The sequence below is a fragment of the Notolepis coatsorum genome (genome assembly GCF_963971535.1).
Source record: "Notolepis coatsorum genome assembly, chromosome: 11".
Classification (NCBI taxonomy): Eukaryota; Metazoa; Chordata; class Actinopteri; order Aulopiformes; family Paralepididae; genus Notolepis; species Notolepis coatsorum.
In genome coordinates, this window is record NC_140175.1 from 55,122,056 (window position 1) to 55,141,598 (window position 19,543).

The window sequence follows — 19,543 nt, forward strand, 5'->3', positions numbered from 1 at the left end:
TTAAAAGTGAGGAACCAGCTGACTTGATTAAAGGGGCGTGTTTAAAACGGCCATTTTGTTTTGTTAAGTGCCCCCATTAAGGGCCAGGTGTTAAGACAGCACTAATTAGTGATAGTGATAGTGATAGTGATTTAAAGGCTTGCTGGTGTAGCGTCAGCGAAGCGTCGAGAAACGAAGAGGGACAAAGAGGAGGAGTTTTCCTGGAGTTCTCCGCCGAGGGATCCACCGATCCACCCAGTGCTAAGTACACCATAATCCTATATTTCCCTCCCACACTGCTATCTCTCTACTTCCTCCCTGCCACTCTTGACAAGACAATGTGTCTCATACCTATATCCACAATCTGCTCCTCCAGAACTGACTCTACCCATCCACGCCAGTTTGCTAGCAACCCGGCTAATCTCTCCTACCCTCCTACAGCCACTAATACACCTGTCACAGTACGGGGAGGCTTATGGAATTGTCAATCAGCAGTCAAGAAAGCTGACTTCATTACTGCCTACGCCCATAGTCTAAATCTGCAGCTCCTGGCTCTAACTGAGACCTGGATAACCCCCAATAACTCATCAACACCTGCAGCATTATCTACAAACTATAACTTCACTCACACACCTCGACCTTCCAGACGGGGTGGAGGCACTGCCCTCATGACATCTCCTTCATGGGCTACAAACGTAACACCACTCCCAGAACTGTCACTCTCCTCTCTCGAATATCATGCAGTATCTGTCTCTAATCCTTTCAATCTCACCATTGTTACACTCTACCGCCCTCCAGGTACACTCGATCACTTCACAGATGAGCTGGACATGCTTCTTAGCTCCTTACCGGAAGATGGTACCCCTCTCCTTCTACTGGGCGACTTCAACCTGCCTGACTCATCTCAGTCAGTCATAGTAGTCTCCCTCCTACAATCGTTTGACCTGACTCCCACTGCCATGCCTCCCACCCACAAAGCAGGCAACTCCTTGGATCTCATATTTTCCCGTAACTCCAGCATCATTAACACCACGGTAACTCCCCTACATGTATCTGACCATTCCTTCATATCCTTCTCACTAACTCTCATGCTTAACCGAAAGGTCTTCACCCCAACTCAAACAGTCTCACTCAGACGCAACCTGCCCTCCCTATCCCCCTCCACCCTCTCCTCTGACATACTATCCGCTCTACCTTTGAGTGACACCTTCTCTGCTCTCTCCACAGAGATGGCAACCTCCACCCTCCTTTCAGCCCTTGCAACCTCCTTCGACAAGCTCTGTCCCCTCGTTGAGAAACCTGCCCGCCGTTCCCCACCCAGTCCATGGCTGACAGATCCAGTGAGAGAACAAAGACAGGTCCTGAGAGCAGCTGAAAGGAAGTATAGAAAGTCACGCCTCACTGCTGACATCGACACATATCACAACCTCTTGTTAACATTCTCCAAAACCATCACTAATGCCAAAGCTTCTTTCTTCCACCATAGGATCGAGGCCTCTGCCAAGAATCTTCGCAAACTGCATGCTACCATGTCCTCCCTCCTCACTCCCCCCCCACCCCCCCCCTCCCTCATCTTTGTCTGCCGAAGACTTTGCGATCTTCTTTGAGGAAAAAGTGGAGAACATCCGCAGCTCCTTCTCCCAACCCCCACCCATTCCAAATGCTGAATCGAGAACCTCATCCTTCACTCTGTCATCTTTCTCTCCCATTACAGAAGCAGAGACCCTGACACTGGTAACGTCAAACCGTCCGACTACTTGCCAGCTGGACCAGCTACCCTCCCCACTCCTCCAGACCATAGCACCAGACATCCTCCCATTCCTAACTGCAACCATCAACTCCTCACTCAACTCGGGGGTGGTCCCCACCTCCCTAAAACAAGCCAGAGTCACGCCGCTCATAAAAAAACCAACCCTGAACCCTACCGTCATAGGCAACTACCGTCCTGTCTCTCTTCTCTCCTTCCTTTCTAAAACACTTGAACGTGCTGTATCCAACCAACTTACTGCTTATCTCTTACAGAATGACCTCCTAGACCCTAATCAGTCAGGCTTCAGGACTGGTCACTCCACAGAGACAGCCCTCATTGCGGTCACAGAGGCACTTCACTTAGCAAAAGCGAAAGGCCTCTCCTCTGTCCTGATTCTCCTAGATCTATCTGCAGCCTTCGACACAGTCAACCACCAGATCCTCCTTGCGGCCCTCGCAGGAATGGGAGTGGCTGGCTCTGCGCTGACATGGCTGTCATCATACCTCAATGACCGCTCCTACCAAGTGTCATGGAGAGGGACCCTGTCGGCCGGGTGTCCCCCAGGGCTCGGTTTTAGGACCCCTTCTCTTCTCCCTCTACACTAAATCACTGGGTAACATTATCACGTCTCATGGCTTCTCCTACCATTGTTATGCCGACGATACTCAACTCTTCCTCTCCTTCCCTCCCTCAGATATCCACGTCTCTGAGCGGATCTCGGCCTGTCTGTCCGACATCTCAGCCTGGATGACGTCCAACCACCTCAAACTGAACCTAAGCAAAACAGAATTGCTCCACCTGCCGGCCAAATCCTCCCCCCTAACCGACCTTTCAATCACAGTCGAGAATACAGCTGTGACTGCGTCCCCGACCGCCAAGAACCTTGGTGTTGTCCTCGACGACCAGTTGAACTTCTCTGCTCACATCGCAGCGACGACCAGAACCTGCCGATTCCTCCTGAGCAACGTCAGAAGGATACGCCCCTTCCTGACAAAAGAAGCCACCCAACTCCTCGTCCAATCAACAGTCATCTCCCGCCTCGACTACTGCAATGCACTGCTCGCTGGCCTCCCGGCCACTGCCACTAAGCCTCTTCAACTCATTCAGAACGCAGCGGCCCGCCTGATCTCAAACCTACCGAAGTCGGCCCATGTCACCCCACTTCTTAGGGACCTGCACTGGCTCCCCATTGCTGCACGAATCCGCTTCAAGGCCCTCGACCTAGCATACCGTGCGGCAAAGGGAACCGCTCCCGCCTACCTCCGGTCAATGGTCTCTAACTACACACCCTCAAGACCCCTACGCTCTGCATCTTCTGGCCGCCTCAGACCTACTCCTATCCAAGCTCCGGGAGGGTCATCAAAGAGAAGTCGCCTATTCTCAGTCCTTGCCCCACAATGGTGGAATGAACTACCCACCCCAGTTAGGACAGCCGAATCACGTCCAATCTTTCGCCGTCGACTAAAGACGCACTTCTTCAACCATTATCTGAATTAAAAAAAAAATAAAAAAAAAAACAATAAAAAAATCTAACCCTAACTAACCGTACTGTCATGCACTTGTCCTAATAAACTAACCTACACTGTAGCACTCAACACTTTGATGAACATTGTTGCTCAGCTGATAGAGTTGTGCCCTTCCTGATGGCTTGTCGTACAGAACTTGTAAGTCGCTTTGGATAAAAGCGTCAGCTAAATGACTAAATGTAAAATGTAATGTAAAATGAGCTGCAGCGTGGAATGTCCAAGGCCAACAGTGAGGTAGCCCAGTGGAGGGCCAAGTATGAAACTGATGCTATCCAGCGCACAGAGGAGCTTGAGGAGGGAAAGTAAGCCAATATTGTTATTTTTTACTGTCCACCTCAACAAACATAGTTAATTACATTTCATAACATTGTTACATTTAACAACTGTTCACCAGGAAAAAGCTGGCCCAGCGCCTTCAGGAGGCTGAGGAGCAGATTGAGGCTGTGAACTCCAAGTGTGCCTCTCTTGAGAAGACCAAACAGAGACTCCAGGGTGAGGTGGAGGACCTCATGATTGATGCGGAGAGGGCCAATGGTCTGGCTGCCAACCTTGACAAGAAGCAGAGGAACTTTGACCAGGTACATTGATATTCATGACTTTAACTGAGGACATTTTGTTAAGAATTCTAGCCTTCAAAGACTAGGTTACATTTCTTTAAATTACTTTGCAGGTCCTGGCAGAGTGGAAGCAGAAGTTTGAGGAGGGCCAGGCAGAGCTGGAGGGAGCTCAGAAAGAGGCTCGTTCTCTCAGCACTGAGGTATTCAAGATGAAGAACTCCTATGAGTAGGCTCTGGATCAGCTGGAGACCCTGAAACGCGAGAACAAGAACCTGCAGCGTGAGTCCATTAACAAAAAAAACATGTTACATGATAGATACCACCATGATAGACACCAACTATGAAAGCTGCAATGTAGTATTTACATAGTATAGTACAATAACCTGCAGCGTGAGTCCATTAAGAAAAATAACTGTTACTTAATACCATGTTACAGGTAGATGAAAACACTATAGGAAAGCTGCAATGTAGTGTTTCTAATCCCTGTTTTGTGGCATCTACAGAGGAGATCTCAGACCTGACTGAACAGATTGGTGGGACTGGAAAGAGCATCCATGAGCTGGAGAAGGCCAAGAAGACAGTGGAAACTGAGAAATCAGAGATGCAGACAGCCCTTGAGGAAGCTGAGGTATAACATACTATAGAGAGCTTGATGCAGATCTTTGTTTTTCAATAGCATGTACTTACAGTATATAAATCAATAGATACTGTATACAGTATATCAAACATAATATTCAAATGTGGTGTATTTTGTATGTATTTTAGGGAACTCTGGAACATGAAGAGTCCAAGATTCTGCGTGTCCAGCTGGAGCTCAACCAGATTAAGGGTGAGGTTGACAGGAAGCTGGCAGAGAAGGATGAGGAGATGGAGCAGATCAAGAGGAACAGCCAGAGGGTGATTGACTCCATGCAGGGAACTCTGGACTCTGAGGTCAGGAGCAGGAATGATGCCCTGAGAATCAAGAAGAAGATGGAGGGAGACCTGAATGAGATGGAGATTCAGCTGAGTCATGCCAACCGCCAGGCTGCTGAGGCCCAGAAGTCACTGAGGAATGTTCAGGGACAGCTCAAGGTAAGGCACATAGCAGTTGTACTACATTATTATGACAAGTGTATTCCTTTTCTGATCTTTTGTGATCAATTCCATTTCACCATCTTTTAACATCAGGATGCCCAACTGCACCTTGATGATGCTCTCAGAGCACAGGAAGACCTGAATGAGCAGGCTGCCATGGTTGACCGTAGAAATGGACTCATGGTGGCTGAGATCGAGGAGCTGAGAGCTGGTCTGGAGCAGACAGAAAGAGGCCGCAAAGTGGCTGAACAGGAGCTGGTGGACGCCAGTGAGCGTGTTGGATTGCTGCACTCTCAGGTAAACAAATAAAATAATATCACTACAAATAGTGTATAGCGTATTATATACTTTATTCTTTATTATATTCTTTATTAACTGGATGGGGTATTATATAATATATATATATATATATATATATATATATATATATATATATATATATATATATATATATATATATATATATATATATATATATATATAACTGAATTTTTCCTTTCAGAACACCAGCCTTCTGAACACCAAGAAGAAGATTGAGATTGACCTGGTCCAGATCCAGGGTGAAGTGGATGACACCGTCCAAGAAGCCAGGAATGCTGAAGAGAAGGTCAAGAGGGCCATTACTGATGTAAGTCATGGTTAACTACAAGCATAGTTTGTGTTAAGAAATAGCCTCTTCAGCAGGACTTGGGTTAAGTTCTAGTGACATGGCATTTCAGGCTGCCTTGATGGCTGAGGAGCTGAAGAAGGAGCAGGACACCAGCTCTCACCTGGAGAGGATGACGAAGAACCTGGAGGTCACAGTCAAGGACCTGCAGCACCGCCTGGATGAGGCTGAGAATCTGGCTATGAAGGGAGGCAAGAAGCAGCTCCAGAAACTCGAGTCCAGGGTAAGATAAAATAAATATGTATTGCTGAACTGATTTAGGACAGTTACAGAATAAACAGGACTCAATATTTCATTAAATTCTGAAGGTGCGTGAGCTGGAAGGGGAGGTTGAAGCTGAGCAGAGACATGGAGTAGATGCTGTTAAAGGTGTCCGCAAATACGAGAGGAGAGTGAAGGAACTCACCTACCAGGTACAGAGCCACTGGCAATTGATGTATCAAACTCAATTAAGCAAATACAGCTTTCATGGAAGATCTTACCGCTGTGTATTTGCCTACTACCCCTAGACTGAGGAGGACAAGAAGAATCTGGGCAGGCTGCAGGATCTGGTCGACAAGCTGCAGCTGAAGGTTAAGGCCTACAAGAGGACGGCTGAGGAAGCGGTAAGGGCAAAAGGATAATGATTTTCTTTCACCTTGAAATAATACATTGTCATAGTAATACTGAATAAGGTAGACCGATGCTGTGCTCAGAAATTACACTAAATTATCTCTGTGATGTTGCAGGAGGAGCAGGCCAACGTTCACCTGTCCAAGTGCAGGAAGGTTCAGAATGAGCTGGAGGAGGCTGAGGAGCGTGCTGACATCGCTGAGTCCCAGGTCAACAAGCTGAGAGCTAAGACCCGGGACACGGGCAAGGTAACTAAGGAACTCTATAATAAAACATAAATAACAAACAATAAATGCATATCTCATTCAATATTTTAGTGCAGATACTTACGATTAACAAATTATATACTAATAAAAAAAACATATATATATATTTAAATAACAATATATGTCTTTTCTGTCTTTTTTCAGGGAAAAGAAGCAGCTGAGTAAATCACACTTGGGCTGTTTCTCATCATATAATAATGGCAATTGCGCTTTTTAATAAACGTGTTTATTTTGCCACTTAAATCACTGTATGTTTCTTTCTTTGCCTTCCAAATCCTTTTTTTCTTAACACTTCCAGTGCCACTGGTTAACATGGTAAAACGTGGTTGAATGCCACCACCCACTTCAATGATAGCGTTGAGAACGCATAATCTCTGTCTTAAATTATGGCTATATGTCTAATCTGCCCGTCGCTTATCAATGACTTGTTTCCAGTCAACATTGTTGAAACGGATTGTTTTTTAATCGCTTCATTTCCGTTTTATAGCATTTTGAAAAGCCCTCGTTTTCAAGGAAAATATAAAGATTCCGTGATAATCGGCATTTACTGGAACATTCTGGCATACACAAAAACGTTGACATTTTTTGGCCTATTTATGAATCGTTTTCAAATAAACGCTAGATTATCGATAGTATATGTGTACTTATGCACGCTATAGAAGCGGGCTGAAATATGGATTCTCTCATTTCCTGATCAGCGAGCACACACAGACACACACGCACACACACACACACACACACACACACACACACACACACACACACATATGAGACACGTTGATATATCTGTGAAAAAAGCTCTGGTAAAAAAGGTAAAATAAATTCCTTACCTCAGATCAGATGTTATCCAAAAAGTTATTCCAATTCCTGATCGCCATTCCAAATATCGATTGCGTTTATTGATTCAGCATTTGGTACTGTAAATACATAATCCATGCGTTTTCCGGGCCGGCGATCACAATGGATTCTTCAGTTGGCTTGAAGGAAAAGTAAAATGAGGAAACTGGCCTGCCCCCCCCCCCCCCATCAGTCTAAAGTAATGGGGTGCAGTTACACAAGGAGAGATGATAGGGGGCGGTATCTTCCCAATTGAGCTCAGAGAGAGTCTGCAACAATAACCTGAGGCTCGATTGATGAAATATGAATTCAAATTGCCAATAAAAAAAAATACGACAAACAAACGCTATATAGCGTTGCCGGCACTCAACTGGCGGCATGAACTAACGACAAAACGCGTTTCTGGCACTCAAAGTGTTAACATATCAGAAACATAAGATTTTGCTCAAAATTGCTACACATCTGCATTTCATCATTCAATAGTAACAGATAATCAGCTTACATTTTTTTTATATAATATTTGAATACTACATTTAGCCCTTTCGTCAGAGATCGTTATTAATTTAAAACATGCTTAAAATTCACATTTCACCTCAAGATTCAGTAAATTATATTTGTATTCAACATAAAATCACATCAAATTGAATTACTTTATCTCAATATGTTTCTTTTGTAGCAAGTACTTTAATTGTTGATGCCTGGAGGGACATTTTCACCCGGATATATATCAATAGCCACTACTGGACACATAAGAACCTCGAATAGCACTCAGAAAGATGCCTACAGAAGCAAGCAAAGCCCTACCTATCTGGTTACTGCTGTCTGACAGCTGTACAGTGCTCCTTCACCACTCACTCACAACTGGAATGTCTCCATTTATGAATAATAATGGTGCACTTGATGATGCACCACATCCAATTCTACTTCTTCTGTCATGAATGTCTCTTAAATCGGCACAATTATTTGTATTTCACTTGTAAGGGATGTAAAACAAAATATCCTGTTTTGGATTCTCTCCTTCACCAGAGACTGGGTGTTCTGCCCTATGTAGTTTAGACCAGCCGTCTCTTTGGCCAAATAGCAGGCTTTCTACAGTATACAGGTACTTCACCTTTAAAGTTTAAAACACAATGTTGCTTAATGTTAGCGAACACATCTTTCTGTAACTATAAGATATTTGCTGTAAAAGATTATCGATTTTGATCACTAGATTTCATGGGCATATACCAAGATGACAGAGGGTATACAAACATAAACTGTTCTGACAGCACAACTTTGATGTATCTAATAGATTAGCTTGGAAAAGAATATTTCTAATGCATAGGTGTTTCACCTACACAGGAAAATTCGCAGAGTCAAATTTACTCAAATTGAGTAAAATGTTACTCCCAAAAAGACAGTATTGGCTCCGACTCCAAATAGAGTGAAAATGACTCTTGTCACAGAGTTAAATCTTCAGAGTTATTTCTACTCCATTTAGTGTTAACATTTAACTCTACAAAATACCAATTTACTCCATTTAGCATAAAGTATAAACAACTCTAACATCATTTCACTCAACACAGAGTTGTATTTACTCCGTAGAGTTGTGATCCCATCAGTAATTGCCTCAATATAGAGTTATAATTCCCTCAATATGGAGTGTTTTTTTAATCTATAGAGTTATTTTTCACTCAATATAGAGATATTTTAAGTTATATTTCACTCAATATAGAGTGGTATTTTAATCAATATAGAGTTATATTTCACTCAATAGAGTTATATTTCACTCAATATAGAGATATTTTAAGTTATATTTCACTCAATATAGAGATACTTAAAGTTATATTTCACTCAATATAGAGTGGTATTTTAATCAATATAGAGTTGTAATTCCCTCAATATGGAGTTGTAGTTCACTCAATATAGAATAGATTTCACTCGATATAGAATATCATATTTCACTCAATATAGAGTGGTATTTTAATCAATATAGAGTTGTAATTCCCTCAATATGGAGTTGTAGTTCACTCAATATAGAATAGATTTCACTCAATATAGAATATCATATTTCACTCAATATAGAATTAAATAATAATTTACTCTGGAATAATAAATTTAAAATAAACGGGGGCAAAGCAGAAATCAGTATTTAACAATGCACTTTTATTTGCAACATGCAGGCATATCCTTTGGGATGCAAACAGTTTTACAACAGCGTGTGAGAATCATGACTTCAAGGGGCGATCGATAGAGAAAAAAAAAGGTCATTAATAAAATAAGATTCATCAATAAGCTTGTGCAATCTTTGTTTTCAGTTGCCAAGAAATTTGAAATTCCTAGTACCTTGGACTTAAAGGTCTATGATGACTTAAAACACTGAAGTCGACAAGGAGGCGTTTCAGTTAAAGAAACCAGACATGGGTGTGTTGGAGATTTGTTCACCCCAAGTTGCTTATTAACATGGAGCCTAGCCTCATCCAAAATGTCACACAGGTACTGTATATGTTTGTACTTTGAAATGATCTTTGTTTCTATACGCCCAATGTAATGTAACATAGTAAAAAAAAAAAAAAAAACACGTCTGAGGAAGAACTTGCTTGGTGTGGATCCTTCCTAATCTTTTTACATTACACTTGTCACAAACATTCCTCTCTTGCTAATCACACTTGGTATATGTCTACGTGATTGTTAGATTCAGTGAGCCCCTCTGCAAACAACTCCATTATATACAAAAATCACCATGACTTCAAGGCTTCATGGGGAGAGTAATCAATAGAAAAAAGGTCATAAATAAAAGACAATTACATTTTGGCCTCTGTAAAGTGACAGCAGCATCTGCACCCTTTTAAAAAGGGATAGCTCACCCAAAAAAAGAAATCTACCAATTACACACCCCATGAATCCTTGAATTCATGGAGATTTGTTTGTTTGTCGCATTCCTGAGCCAATAATTCAAGCCAGTCATCAAATTATTGGCTCAGGAATGCAACAAAAAGAAATCACCATGACTTCAATTAAGGCTTCATGGGGAGAGTAATCGATCAATTACATTTTGGCCTCTGTAAAGTGACAGCAGCATCTGTACACCCTTTTAAAAAGGGATAGCTCACCCAAAAAAAGAAATCTACCAATTACACACCCCATGAATCCTTGAATTCATGGAGATTTGTTTGTTTGTCGCATTCCTGAGCCAATAATTCAAGCCAGTCATCAAATTATTGGCTCAGGAATGCAACAAAAAGAAATCACCATGACTTCAATTAAGGCTTCATGGGGAGAGTAATCGATCAATTACATTTTGGCCTCTGTAAAGTGACAGCAGCATCTGTACACCCTTTTAAAAAGGGATAGCTCACCCAAAAAAAGAAATCTACCAATTACACACCCCATGAATCCTTGAATTCATGGAGATTTGTTTGTTTGTCGCATTCCTGAGCCAATAATTCAAGCCAGTCATCAAATTATTGGCTCAGGAATGCAACAAAAAGAAATCACCATGACTTCAATTAAGGCTTCATGGGGAGAGTAATCGATCAATTACATTTTGGCCTCTATAAAGTGACAGCAGCATCTGTTCACCCCAAAGAAATAAAAGAAAACTAATAGTGTTCATCCCCAGTGCAATAGTTCAAGAGCTTAGTGATTTTCTCTTTTCCTTTTTTAAATCACAGGAAACAGTATGGAACAATAAATGAGCTTGAATCGTCATCACTGTATGACATCTGTATATCGAATGCTTTGTAAAACAAAAGCTCTTTGACATCAACTACATGAGGTCCATCTGTAGTACACACAACTTTAAATGCATAAAAATGGTCATCCAGAGACACGGTTTGTAGTGAAAATGTAAACAACAGTAACCTCTCATCTTTAAGAACAACACAGTGGATTTTGTGAAAAACTGGAACCTCACTAAGAACTTTAAGACAAACAACTAAACCTGGACGATACATATTTCCATGGTGTTTGGCCCATCTAACATTTAACACCTTGGTGTCACTTGGTACCTGAAGAGTCTCCGCTATCTCACAGCCTCTGTCCATCACATTTAATGCTACCATTTTACTTGGACCAAGCACCAGTCTGTTGGGATCAAATGTCTGCCAATTGTATGCTACTTGACTTTGGTGTTTCTTTGCCAACGTTTTAGTTATATTTTTGAAGCTTTTTAGTTGTTTTTTAAAGAAATTATGCTTCGCTTCATAGCGCATGCACCAGACATGCAAAAGTGGTCCAATTTTACGAATACATGTAGGATAGTGCACCATAAAATGATGCTTTGGTAGTAGCCTCCTGTTGGGAAACAAATGCTTGAATAACCTGTGGTGCTCTGCAATCAAGTGTTTTAAATAAATAGTAATGCCAGTTGATAACCTGGGAGAAAATACAATATCTGCTATTTGAAGCAACAGCAGAAGCAAATACCAGTGTTGATCATTTGGACAAACCAAGTCTCCAAAGATAAGTGGTAGATTGCGAAGTAAACACCAAGATTGGATTGCATTTAACCCCAAGTCATTTGAGGTCTCTACTAACTTCAATGCAGGTGGCTTGTTGTTTTGTTCCAGGTAACCATAGTTAAAGCTCTTAATTCTCAAGTCTATTTCCTTTGATGTTGTGTAGTTTTTAATCAAGTGTAGTATTAGCAGTTTCATTTCATATTGTGCCACGCCCTCCAAGATATCATGCATAATATCGACAGAGAAATTGTCACATGTATTGAAGTACTGCAAGGAATTTAGAATGCAAGAACGTTTAACTCCCATCACATAGGGAAGACCAATAGTAGTCTCCATTGTGTGGCAGTGTTCTGCATGAAGTGCTCGAGTTCGCATAACTATCTTGGGTGAATCTTCTTTGAATTCTGTCTGAAAGTCCTCTTTCTCAGCAAGACAAAAGCGGCAACAATATCTGGCACTGAATGATTCTACGAAACCAAACAAACCGTGAATACCAAGGTTGTCACCTGTAACTTGGACAATAGTTCCATACACTGGCTGATCATACAATGGGACCTTAATTCCATCCTTCTCCAGTATTTTAATATCTTCCACAAGTGGAGCAAGTATTTTAGAAAAGCCATGTGTTTTAATGTCTTGGGCATGGAATAAAGCGACCAAATGAATATTAAGCAGAATTGAGTTGTACTTTGGAGAAAAATTACGCAAGGTGAAATAGATTGCTCCTAATTTATGTATTCCCTTTTTACTCCCCAACGGATTCGCGCATTCAAAATCATCATAGAAAAGCTGCACCTGAATTGCATGCTTCTGTTTTGAAAATAGAGGATGACTCTTGAAAAACTCTCCATCACACAAGTCATTAAGAAGGTCTTCTCTTAAGGCGAGACACTGCAGGTGAATAGTCAAATATACTTTTTTTGTTGATTTTGAGATTTTGTTATATTTTGCTTCCTAAACATGTCTTCTATGAAACTAGTGACAATAAAACGTCAATAACACACATTTAGTTGTTTATTTTACATCATTTTGCCTTATTGCATCCATAAATGTGCACATATTTAATGGGGAAGTGCCTCATTTGCATATATAAACATAAATTTCAGAAAACTTGCAATATATTTTTTCTTAGTTTATATGTACATAACAAATTGGGAAAGTTTCATAGTGATATCTATTCAAATATGTTTTGCCTATTAGGGGGTACTACACTGTACTACACTGTTTGTAGCCTGTGTGTAGTTCTGTTCAGTTCAATAACATCATTATTATTATTATTCAGTTATCAGGCATGTGTTTAGGTTGTCTATTACTAATGGTTTGATTAGGTATTGTGTTTGTAAATATCTGTTTAAAAAAAAAAGTATGGCATTTTACAATACAGAACTTTGAAGGCGTTTTCCCAAAAATGAGTTTTAAGAGTTTTTCCTCATACTCTGAGCCAGAAATCTCCACTTCAGTAGCACACACATACACCAAACCTTCCAGTTCTATTCATATCTATGTTCTGAAGGTATTTACAGAAGGGTTTGTTGATATCGCATTCATACCCTGATTTATATCACATTTTATTCCTAAAAACATGGCGAAATATGGAATTTTACCATAAAAATGGACTGAATGGAGTATTTTCTGATTTATGGAGTGATAAAAAGAGATATCCAAAATCCCCTCTGTAATAACCTTTGGCTCTAATATGTCAACAAAATGAAACTATAATTTTGAAAATGGCTTTATCCAATGTTCAGATTTCTGTCCTGGAATTATATGCAAATTAGTGCATATTTAAGTAGATCTTGCCTCATTTGCATATTTAAACATACAATTTCAGAAGACTTGTAATACAAAAAAGTCTTGTCTTAATATAAGTAATCAACTGGGTAAGTTTCATTGTGATATCTATTAGTTAATTTTTTTACCCTATTCACCTGCAGTGTCTCCCCTTAAACTGGAATCACTCTGCATCATCTCTTCTATATTAGGGTGTTTGTAAATAAAGTCTAATGTTTTCAAAATTGGGATATAAACACATTTATCAGTAACAACAGCCTGATCATAAGTTCCAGTAGTCCGATTGCGCAGGGTATCAAATCTTGTACCAAGGACATATTCAACTGGGTCTACCCTTCCCCACTTCTCTGTAAAATATTGCCTTCTCTTAGTTTCAGAATTTAAGATACAAAAGGGATTTTCAATTTCTTCAAAACACTGATCAATTTTACACTCAACCTCACTTGTTCCTGTAAAGATAGACACTGCTTCACATATTGTTTTGCTTGATTATGGATATCATCAACAATCACTTCCATTGAAGTTACCAAAGAGTTGATTATTGTTTCACCTACACCTGCCACTTTAAGTTCAGCTACTGTTGCAGCACAGCTGTCTACAAGACTAATATTAAGAAGGACTGGAAGGACTGGGTCAGAAGGGGCACTGCCTGATGGAAAGTCATCAACATAACTTTCAGCTAAATGTTCAGCTGTAGAGCGGCCTTCACCAGGATCATCACATGGTTGATGACGTGCTTTAAGATGCTTTCGAAACCCAGAAAAAGTGCAAAAGACATGTAAACAACCAGGCTGACCACATTTAAGACGAAGTGTCCTTCCTGAACAAAGTCCGTGGATCATCCTCAAGTGCCTCATCAGTGAATTGGCATTTGCCTGAGAGTTTTTGCAAATGAAACACAACATCTTATCAAAAAACACTGGAGCATCAGAGGCCTCAAGATAAAATATCTTCTCAGTATCAAAAGTCTGTGCAGCATCAGAGGCCTCAAGATAAAATATCTTCTCAGTATCAAAAGTCTGTGCAGCATCAGAGGCCTCAAGATAAAATATCTTCTCAGTATCAAAAGTCTGTGCAGCATCAGAGGCCTCAACATAAAATATCCTCTCAGTATAAAAAAGAAATCAGTGCAGCATCCTCATCTCTTTAACCGTGGGGTTGACATTAGTGGTAGCAGCATCGATCTTGTAAATGGCGGTTTGCAAGAAGTTGTACATATTGGCCAGATCCCGGTTGTATGAGGTACCAAAGACAAAATGAGCTTTGAAAAGCTCATCAAAAGAGGCAAGAGAGTCTGGTGACTTACAAGGGATTGCATGTTTGTCAATCACAATGAAGTACTTGTGAATCACACTCCTCTGGGTCCCCACAGCAAGCAGATAGGGTTGAAGGCTCTTCGTGATGCTGTCCAAATGCCCCTGGATACTGGTCCCAGTCTGTGACAAGAGAACTTCATTAGTCTTGCTATTAAAATTAGTCACGGTTTGCAAACCGTGGTCTTTGCATGATTTCAATCATGCAGGTCAATATCAGGGACAGAACTAGGGATGCACGATAATTATCAGGCCGATATCAGCAATTATGACGTCATCCCGATAAAAGTATTGATAGCTCTGATAATAAAAAAAATATATATATTTTTTTTACTTTTTTCTTTTCATGTCAACGTTCACACGCACAATATATGCTTATTTAGGATTTGACTTGATTCAACAACAAAGCAGTCTGGGCAATGGCAAGCCAAAAACGGTCGAAAATGTGGTTATTTGACGTTTGGATTTTTTTCTTCTCACAACTGAGGTAGGTAGATTACATTTTTAGAGACTAAAGTACCGTTGGGTACCGGTATCGATTCACAGGTACCGGTACCGTATCGGTTCAAATGTGAACAGCATCCCTACTGACAAAGCACAATACCTGTTGGTTTTTAGTTGTTCAGGGAAACACATTGTTAATGACATTGACGGATTGTGAATTTTGTGATCGACTCAAATTATATTTATTTGGAAAAATAAATAGTCACTTTATTTGAAGAGTCAAAACTGTTCTCTTGGCTTTGTTTTGTTCATATAGTAACGCTCATGTCATGATAAATCTGGTTAGGTCAAAACTACAGGAATATACATAAAAAAATTAATAATTATAATACAATAAATATATATATCGGTTATCGGTATCGACCTTGAGGAGCAGAAAGTTATTGGTATCGATATCGGGGTCAACAAATCAATATCGTGCACCCCTAGACAGAACAGTGATCCTTCTTATACTTTAATTTAACTGTAACTAGGGATGCTCGATATTGGCTTTTTTACCGATATACCGATATTGTCCAATTTCCAATACCGATATCAACCGATACCGATATATGCAGGGTTTCCCCCCCAAAAAACGGAATAATTTCAGGTAATTAACATTACATATGTCTTGTTGTGGAATTAACATAACATTATGCATACTTTTGACAATAAATAAAATCAGAATTTGTTCTTACTTGCCTGGGTAAATAAAGGTTGGTTATAGAAATGTAAAAAAAATTATGAATTTTTTTTTTACCGATATTTTCCTATATCACATTTGAATGCCAATATCGGCCGATAATATAGGCAACTGTAACCTTACCTTTATGAACTTCACAAGGGAGTCAATGGCTTCTCTGGCTGAGAGCTTTCCCGGTCTCTTGTTGCGTCCCTGAGGTGATGGTGGCAGGAGGTGGACAAGGAGCAAGAGGGAGGACATCTCACTGTCCCATGCTAAAAATACAAAAAATTAAATAAAAAAAAATCAGAAATACATTTGACTAAAAGCTGTGTTTCCATTTGTTTAAAAAACAATTCACCCTTCCATTATTATATTCCTTTAATTCAAGCATACCATTGTTCAGTTCTATTGTGTCTGTTGTGGATTCAGCATTCTGAAGCAGGTCTTGAAGGTCGCCGGTCTGGGTGAGGCCACAGCTTTGTTCAAGGACTTTCTGCCTGCAGAAAGTAGGCCACTTCTCCAGGAACTTTGCAGAGATGTCATCACCAAACATCAGACTGAAATCCTGCTCAATCTGCAGACAAGATGGAATAAAACATGGTTGAAATTTTTTTGTCATACATTGTTAAATAGTAGGGCTGACCCCTATTAATCGATTAGTCGACTAATCGGTCGAAAGGGGCCGTAGTCGACTGGCCAACCTCTTAGTCGAATATAATATTATAAAAAAAAAAAATATATATATATATATATATATATATATATATTATAATTTTTTTCAAAAGAAAAGAGGCATAGAAGCGTGGCTAACGCTAATGGCAGGCATACCAGAGGCTAACTGCCTACGAAAACAGGCACAGAGGCACTGAAAGAGGATTTCATCAGTGGACCAATTGTATGCTTTTGCAGAGGACAAGAAGCCTTCAGTTGACTCCTTCAGACATTAAGCACCCCCCACAGCCCAAATGGAATGATAAAAAAAAATATATATATATACGTTTTTTTTTTTTTTTTTTTTTAATCCTAGTCGACCATCCAAATCCTTAGTCAGGGACAGCCCTATTAAATAGGTTCACCCTATGACCAGGGATGTGATCTGAATTGTTTAAAAAGGTCATTTTTAATTTCAGTTAGACTTTAATGCAAGCCACATACCATTCCTGTGATGTCTAGGAATCGTGGAAAGGTGGTGAATATTTCAGAGGACTTGATTGGGTCATGCATCATTTCTTGGCGATGGGTGAAGGTCTGTTTCATCTTCTCCTTGATGATTGCTTCATCAGTTGTATGCTTCATCAGTGCACTGGCCTCACGAAACTGGGTGTCTGTGGTTAGCTGGTTTTCCTCAGAGAAGGGGGCTCTGTCGCCAGAATTTGGACCACCTGTAACAGTGTAGAAACCACACATACTGCTGCAATACTTTCCAGTGATATGCATTTACTATAATGATCCATCTTCACAGTTGCTAGATAAACAGTGGACTGGGACAATCAAAATTACATACCGATCAGTGGCTGAACATTACGGCTCTTCTTTTGTCCCTCTGATGCTACCTTTTGAAGTGATTTCACCCTCCATGCCAGAAACCCACTCCCATCTACGGGATTGTAATACTGCTCCTAAAACACAAGAAGTAAAGAGAAAAAAAAAGTGTTATTTGGTTTAAATGGGCATGTGTAAATGTGTTTATTTCTCTCCTTAAAACTTAACACATGCCCTTCTCTGAAGAATTGCTAAAATCAAGGTCAACAGGTAGGACATCTGTGGTTCTGAAATTGTTGAGGTTAGGAGAAATGGTCAGCATACAGAAATGTTAACAAATATTTAGTTGAAATCGTACTCCGCACAGCCCTTTTAAGCAATTCCAGAGAAGTGAGGAGTAAAGGGGTTGGTGTTTTATGTACCATGCATGTGATTGGATAATGTTATGCATAATGTTGTGTTAATTCCACGACAAGAGATATGTAGCCTAATGTTAATTACCTGAAATTATTCCTTTTGGGGGGGGGGGGGGGGGGGGGGGGGGGGAAACCCTGCATATATCGGTATCGGTTGATATCGGTATTGGAAATTAAAGAGTTGGACAATATCGGTATATCGGATATCGGTAAAAAAAAGCCAATATCGAACATCCCTAGAAATTATATAACAAGAATGACCTATAAACATAATAATTGTTAGACTAGAAGTCTTTATTTGTCATGCAGTTTTAACACACACACGCAAGATGGGCGACCCACAGGAACACACACACACATGCACTGAGTCGCCGATGAAATGTCTCTCTGCACTTTTCCCTGATGTACTTACATATCCCAAATTGCCCTGGGGATCGGCCAGGTATGGGAATAAGGCAGTGATGCCCTTTGCGTAGTCTTCTTTAACACGCCTTGAAGGACTCGTCCTACAGTGCACACATACACAAGTATGAGATCCAAACAAAAGTATTGCTGTGCCAATGCCTTCTGCACAATCTATGTAAAGCGCTTTGGATAACCATTTATCATTTACCAATTCTGCAAAAAGGAGGATCTTAGTAAAAACCAAAAATGTGTATTGGGTGCGTAATGTTTAGATGACAACATAATTACCCATGCTCTTTTGCCATGTGCGCAACCAATATCTTCACCATGTCGCGTCTTCTGGTATCCGTTAGGGTTTTTGTCCGAGCATAATCGGCAATGATCCTCTCTCCTCCAGCTGTGTCCCTCAGAATCTTTTCAGTCATCTAAGCGGGAGTAAAAAGGGGGGGGGGGGGGGACACACACACACACATGGATAGACAGTCATATTTTTAAGCATTGTTCCCACAGGCCCCTAAATTTGGTGGCCAAGTATATTTAACCCTTTCACTGCCACACTACAGAAGGTTAACCCTTTACTATCACACTACTGACGGTTACCGTCGGTAGTGTGATAGTAAAGGGTTAACCTTCTGTAGTGCGGCAGTGAAATGGTTAACCTGCTGTTGTGCGGCAGTGAAAGGGTTAAGGTGACAAATGTAAACCATGACCCCCCCCCCCCCCCATTTTCTCCCCAATTGTACTTGGCCATCCCCAATGCCCATGCTACCCCTTTATCAGAGTCACCATCTCCATTTCAAACAGTCATATGCAAAGCTTACCAGAGTGATACGAGTCAGGTCAGCACCGTTTCTTGGAGCAGGACTAGACTGCAAAATGATGGTGTCATCAGACTCCCCCTCATTGTCTGCACCAGAGCTGAGAACGGAGCTTTGGCTGGAGTTGCTTGCAGAGGTCCTCACTGAATCTAACAATCATGTAGACATATAAGTGTGATTAGATAGGAATGTTTGTGACAAGTGTAATGTAAAAAGGCCACATTAGATTAGGAAGGATCCACACGTTACATTGGGCATATATACAAAGATCATTTCAAAGTACAAAAATATACAGTACCTGTGTGACATTTTAGGTTAGCCAGGACACGTGTAGCCTTTTTACAACGCATCCGCGTTTCCGGCGCTCTGATTGGCCAGGTCATGTGACATGTGCGCCCAATAGCGTGTTTGCCCATTTCCGCGTCGAACAGCCTGCA

General features: G+C 40.7%; 2 protein-coding genes across 2 annotated transcripts in view; one reads left to right on the forward strand and one right to left on the reverse strand.

The window, feature by feature from the left end:
• Positions 1-6,599, forward strand: part of LOC311237132 (myosin heavy chain, fast skeletal muscle-like) — a gene marked incomplete at both ends in the record, with an annotated part of 78,105 nt that extends 71,506 nt beyond the window's left edge. The window contains 2 exons of the mRNA XM_084324938.1: positions 6,285-6,416; positions 6,579-6,599. Coding sequence (XP_084181064.1) covers positions 6,285-6,416; positions 6,579-6,599 — 153 coding nt within the window. The remainder of the gene's footprint in view (positions 1-6,284; positions 6,417-6,578) is intronic.
• An 8,029-nt stretch (positions 6,600-14,628) lies between these two features.
• On the reverse strand, positions 14,629-18,713 carry LOC311237133 (uncharacterized protein; the record flags this gene model as incomplete). The annotated part of the gene is made up of 5 exons (XM_084324939.1): positions 14,629-14,688; positions 16,127-16,257; positions 16,379-16,502; positions 18,296-18,389; positions 18,577-18,713. The coding sequence occupies 5 exons, from the start codon at positions 18,711-18,713 to the stop codon at positions 14,629-14,631; spliced, it is 546 nt and encodes a 181-aa protein (XP_084181065.1).
• Between the last annotated feature and the right edge of the window lie 830 nt (positions 18,714-19,543).